Genomic DNA, 6,058 nt, shown 5'->3' with positions numbered 1-6,058 from the left:
GGTGACGTCAATTCCAAACAAACAAGAAAAGCATCTTCAACTCCTCTCTTGTCCCAAAGAAACCGCGAGCCCTCGATGCAATGAGAGGCGTACTTACGGCAGTAAAGAGGTCAGTAAGGACAGATACATAGGAGTAAGTGAGAAGGCCGCCGCGGAGTGAGGAGACGGAGACATGTTTTATCAATAGCTTCTGTTCACCCCAGACACACGAACACTCCCTCCAATCCCTTTCATACTCTTATGTCTTTACATGTCTGACATTTCCAGTTTCATCCTTATGCATGAAGATACGAGCATTCATAAGGAAATCACCCGGGAGCTGTTGCTTGACTTTGAAGAAGACCTTACTTGCTTAACTCAGAGAGAAGAGATAATGCAGCAGTTTGCCATGAAGAGAGAAGATCCATACCGGTCCCACCTCCACCTGCAAGATAAGAAGAATTCTGACGTAAAGCTTCATGCAAAGCGTCATAGTGATCTTTCGCTGTCTTCGGCGCGCTCTCCACCTTCATTAGGCTCTCTCCTTCTGCTCCTGTAGAGACACCCCCTAGACCTTCGCCGACAACTCCTGTGGACGTCGCATCTCCTGTCTCTTCTCTTCTCCATACAGCTAATGAGGGGAACAGTCTCTCAAATTCTACAAAGAAAAAGGAAAAGAGAAAGACAACATGACTATGATGTATCCAGACAGAGAGATATATAGATGAAAAATACGAACGGGTCATAGCTTACAAGGAGAAGGATGGAGGAGATCTGTACAGATAGATATGAAAGACTCCAAGATCATGAAGGCCTTAGGAAAGAAGAAAAAGAAGAGCAACAGCTACTACGGTGTACTTTCCGAAAGAATTACATCCCTCCGTCTCCCTCTCACATACTCACTCTACGTCGCGCATCATTCATTTCCGCTCGTTTCTCTATCTATCTAGAACCTATCATCTATCTCCTCTTCCTATCTATCTACCTATTTTGAATCTATCTATCTATTTCCTCTCCATCTATCGACATGTCTCTGAATACATCTATGTGTGGATAGATAGATAGATAGAGAGATCGATATCAACCGAAAACACCTCTTATCCACCTATCCGTCATAGCTATCTGCTTCTCTCCACTGCGTCTCAACCCTCCCGCTCTCAGAGTGTTCATATATAGACAAAGAGAGAGAGGGTCATCAATAGGAAAATTGGTCTGGATAAAGAGAGGGAGAGAAGGCATGCACCTGCTGGGGGTGAGCTACATGAATCTAAAGAAGAATAGAAAGAGCAGACGGCAAAGATGACATAAGCATGAAGAAGTTTGTCTTCTCACTCTTCTCTATCACTGAGAGCAGAAGAGAATCTTTACCTGTAAGCTTATCGGAGCCAGCAAATAGCCAGAGATCAGGGCATTCCTCTGGAAGAGGTTGGAATTGAAGCCTGTACTTCTTCCGTTGCATGTGATGCAGGTGATGGATATCATCTACTCCTGTAGATACACCGAAGTGAGAGTACGAACCTACACGGAAAAGAAAAAAAAAGAAAGGCTGAGAAAAGAAAGGCTAAGGAAAGAAGAAAAGCTAGAGTAAAAGAGGGCATGATTAAGAAGAACGAATTCGACATATACGTACGATGCATCTACAAACTTTCCCTCTCAAGAAATCGGAGGTGCGTCTTCCTGTTTCTTTTCTTCTTCTCCTTCTCCTCCATCATGATCTTCTTCTTTTTCTTGGTCCTCTTCGTGGTCTGTCTACTGCGTCTATCTTAAACCCCACGCTTCTTAATGAAATACGAAACAGTAGCTGACGAACTATCACCACAGATGGAGAAAAAGAGAGAGAAAGGAAAGGAAGGGAGGAGAGGAAAAGAGGAAGATAGGAGGAAGAAAAGGAGAAGAAAAAGGGACAAGAAAAGAAGAAGAAAGAAGAAGAGGAGAGAAGATGAAGAATTACGAAGACCAAAGACATAGAGATCTACTGCTGGGCGTAAAGAGAGTTGTAGAGAGAGATAGAGAATCTTATCAGTACAAGAGAGGAGGAACGCAAGAAAGAACGGTCTCGGGCCTTCTGAAATAAGCAAAGAAGAAGTACCCTGCTCCTGCTATGACTACACCGTCACCATGGCTGCATGCAAATAGAAGGCGAACACTCCCGAAAGAACGTGGGGAAGAATCTCCACGTGACGTGGATCTTTCACGAGAGAAAGAAGAGAAGAAGGAGAAGAGAAGAACACGAAGAGATCTTCCACAGGATACCAATCTATTTTGCTTCTCTCTTTCGCATCACTCTCTCACCCATGTTGCCTTCGCCCCGTCTCCTCCTCCTCCTCCGTCTTCTTCTGTTATTTCTTTCTTCTTCCTTTCATTCATTCTTTCTCTTCAAATTTCTCTCCCCCGCAACCCCCATGAAACCGAATGAGACGATATATCTCTATTCTATCTCTCTCTCTAACATATCAATCTGTATCTGTCTCTGTCTGTTTTCCATAAGACATCTCCCTTTGTTTATCTTTTCTTTCTCTTTCAACTTCTCTTTTACTCACCTGAGCCACTACTAGTGGTACTACTCCCCCCGCCATTAAGTGTACATACACCTCCTCCTCCTGCACTGAGTCCCGGCGGAAAGTATCCTGCCTTTCCACCGACATTCTTTCCTCTTCCTCCCCCCCCAGCCGCACCTCCCCCTCCTATTCTCCCCCCTTTCATATGATGATTCGCATAATCCTCATGCAGCTGATGTGCACCACCCCCTCCTTGAGAAAGAGATAAGGAGAGATGACTCTCATTTCCTTTCTTATCTCCTCCTCCTGTCGCTACACCTGGCCCTAGAGAAGAAGAGCCTTGCTGCTGAAGAAGACCCGCAGCATGACTATTATCCCCCCCGCCTCCTAAGCTTGAAGACGAAGCGGAAGAAGATGAAGGAAGACCGGTCGTTGTAGGGCTAATCCCTGTGAAAGACGAATAGGAAGAAATCGAACTAGAGCTACTACAGGTTCTCCCTCCTACTCCCGCCCCTCCCGTGAGAGAAGAGAAAGAAGAAGAACAAGACGTTGTAATCCCCCCTCCTGGATTGCTACTGTTCATAAGAAGAGAGGCAGCGTGATTACTACTACTACTACTGTTGGCTCCCCCACCTCCTCCGGTGTAGTTTTTGAGGAGTGTACATACAGCTAAATGGTTGTTGGACTTGGCGAAATGCCATGCTGTCTTTCTTAATGTATCTTTGATATAAGGATCTGCGCCTTTCTCTAAGAGAACCTTCACAGCTTCCAAGCGATTATCTCGCGCTGCATAGAACAAGCAGGTTTGCTTGTTGATATCTAAGATATTCGGATCTCCTCCATGATCGATGATGGTACTTAAGCACGTAGACCTTCCTTCACGTGCTGCGTAGAAGAGACATGTCTGGCCTACAGAATCTTGAAGATTCGGATGACACCCGTGCTGGATGAAGTAGTGACTAAGGTTGATATGTCCCTCCCGTGCAGAATAAAACAGACATGTCTGGTGCATGCGATCTCTCATATCAGGAGTTAAGACTTTAAGGTCTTCTATTAAGTATTGAGACAACTTCACCGCTTCATCGTCTTTCTCTCTCTGAGCGACCTCGAAGAGAAGAGTCGCACGTGAATGGGGATCGACAAAGAGCTCTTTCTCGCATATCACCTTTCTCTGATACTCCTTCAACTCCTCTGGAGAAGAAGATAACGACGGATTCTCTACCTGGAGATCATGAAGATGTTGATCTAAGGCCTTTGTTAGAGAGTCAAAGACGGTCTCAATCGGCTCGAATCGAGCTATGCGAAAGAGAAAAAGAAAAGGAGAAGGAGAGGGAGGAGAAGAAGACATTGACGCATTCATCATTCCTGGTGGATTGAAAGACGACACAACACCCCCGCTGCTAGAAACGTATCACGAGAAGGAAGAGAAGAAAAAGGGCGAAAACGCCTCCTGCTCTTCTTTCTCCTCAAGTATGAGGAGGTCTCACGAAACTCGAAGGAAGATGAAGGAGAGAATCGGAGTAAAGAGAACAAGAAGAACAAGGAAATTACAAGCGATGAAGATAAAAGAAGAAGTGGAGAAGAAGGAAGAAGAGACGATAACGATGGACTACTACTGCTAGTATTGCTGCTTGGGCCTAATGATACTCACATCTCCCCATCCGGTTCGAAAAAGAAAGAAAGAAAAAGGATATACAAAAGAATATAAGGAGGATTACGACGACAGAGAGAATGAAGAGAAAGAGAACAGGAGATGAGGAGGAGGGGGCGCTCTTCTTCGAACCAAACAAATTCTCCAAAATGAGACAGACTCACAAACTGGATGGATGAGGTAAGCCTCGTGAAAAAGAAGCAGAGTGTGAGAGAACGAAGAGAAAGAAAAACAAAGAAAGAAAGAAATCCGGGAAGAATCCAAAGAAAACAAGAAAGAAGGAAAGAACTCCTGAATTTCAACCAGGAACGAGGGAGACATATGACACTCTCTCTCACTCCTTGAACGTCTCTCCCTCTCTCCGTCTCTCCCTCTTGTTCTCCTTCGCCAAGAAACTTCAATACTACCACCCGCTTAGGTTCCTCTCCCTGGAGCGACAAGGAGGCCTCGGAATGCCCTTTCTCTTCAAGATCAAAAGAAAAGAGGCAAGAAAAGGAGGAGAGAAGAGGCTTTCTTCGAGACTCCTCCTCCTCCTACTGACTGAAGTTGCTCTGGGGAAGTGAGAAAGATAACCCGAAAGGAAAGAGACTTAACAGCAATGCTTCTGCTGCTAGCCCTACTACTACTACTATTACCACTACTGTGACTGACTACTCCCGATAAGGAGTCTATCCCTTGGTATGCATGCACCCATACACTTACAAGAACCTGTCTCGGTGGTTCAGGAGAAGAAAAGGAGTTAGGAAGAAAAGAAAAAAGACAAGGATCGACACAACTATCTCTCCCCCCTTGCCTCGTCTATCTTCCGTGCCAGTCTAGAGAAAAGCGAGAGAAAAGCATCTTGTGAGACATCCATGGAAGAAAGCCTTGACTGGAACGACGAAGTAAAGAGGAGAGGAGAAAAAGAGACAAGACTGCTGGTGCTTCTTCCCCATAGCCTTCTTCGAACTTCATTCGTCGCCATTCTTGCGAAGTCCAAGAAAGAAGAGAACAAAAAAGCGGACTGAGAGAAGAGACACAAAGGCAAGGAATGTGACAGATGGAAATTGACGATGTACAGCGAAAAAAGAGAAAGGGAGAAGAGAAGAGCAAAAGAGGAGACGCAACGGAAGTCAAAGGGAAGAAGGACTGCTGAGGCTATTTGGAATACGGTGAGAAACAAAGAGGATAAAAGTGATCGCGGTGATAGAAAAAGGGGGACCAACCGAAGAATAACGGAGATTCGTCTCCTAATCTACCGGGAAACGAAGAAAAGAAAGACTGATGCAGGGGAAGAGGAGGAAAGGAATCAAGAACCCGACCACGGGGAAACGGGAAGTTTCTACATAAAAGAAACCGAAAGAAAAAAAACTTCTACACTTGAAAGAAAGAATGGAAAAACAGAGAGATTCTTTCTTCACACAAAGAAACAAATTTGCAGAGAAACTTGGACGATAGTTGAAAAAAAATCCTTCTTTAACAGTAGGGAAAACAAGATGAGAGAGAGGCACCCACGCAGACCGACAGATGCGGAACCCGGGCGCAAAGCAAAGAATGTGCACTCCGTTCTGAAAATCCAAGCAAGTCACTTGCTAAAGAAACATCTTGATCTCAGTATCTCTTTCTATACATGCAGTCCATCGAGAAAAAGCGCTATTGCATGACAGAAACAGAAGGAAAACCTCAGCGTCTCACCCGGTGTAAGAAAGGGGGAGACGAGGAAGACAAATGGGAGAATGGGTGATGGGAGATAAAAGAAAAGCCAACCGAAAAGAAACGAAGAAGACGGCCCGAAGTGAAAAAAACCCATCTATAAAGTAAAAAAAGGAATGAATACTAAAAAGGCAAGGAAACAGTAGAAGCATTCGATACAATTGGCAGGTACGTAGGCCTGGAAAAAGGAAAGAGCAAGAGTTCTCTCCCTTAGAAGGAGAAAAAGAAGTATGAGAAA

The 6,058-nt window shown here is 44.7% G+C and overlaps 1 protein-coding gene across 1 annotated transcript in view; it reads right to left on the bottom strand.

The window, feature by feature from the left end:
* CSUI_003089 (bromodomain-containing protein) overlaps positions 1-6,058 on the bottom strand; it is a gene marked incomplete at its 3' end in the record, with an annotated part of 7,046 nt that overhangs the window by 775 nt on the left and 213 nt on the right. The window contains exons 1-3 of the mRNA XM_068063287.1: positions 2,520-6,058; positions 1,348-1,497; positions 349-637 (exon numbers count right to left, since the gene is read on the bottom strand). The exon at positions 2,520-6,058 is cut by the window's right edge and continues 213 nt beyond it. Of these exons, the coding sequence (XP_067924741.1) occupies positions 349-637; positions 1,348-1,497; positions 2,520-3,840 (1,760 nt within the window). The 5' untranslated portion in view covers positions 3,841-6,058. The remainder of the gene's footprint in view (positions 1-348; positions 638-1,347; positions 1,498-2,519) is intronic.

The sequence above is a fragment of the Cystoisospora suis genome, assembly GCF_002600585.1.
Source record: "Cystoisospora suis strain Wien I chromosome Unknown contig_1326, whole genome shotgun sequence".
NCBI lineage: Eukaryota > Apicomplexa > Conoidasida > Eucoccidiorida > Sarcocystidae > Cystoisospora > Cystoisospora suis.
The sequence above is the reverse complement of the archived record's forward strand: the minus strand, read 5'-3'. Positions and strand labels throughout refer to the sequence as shown.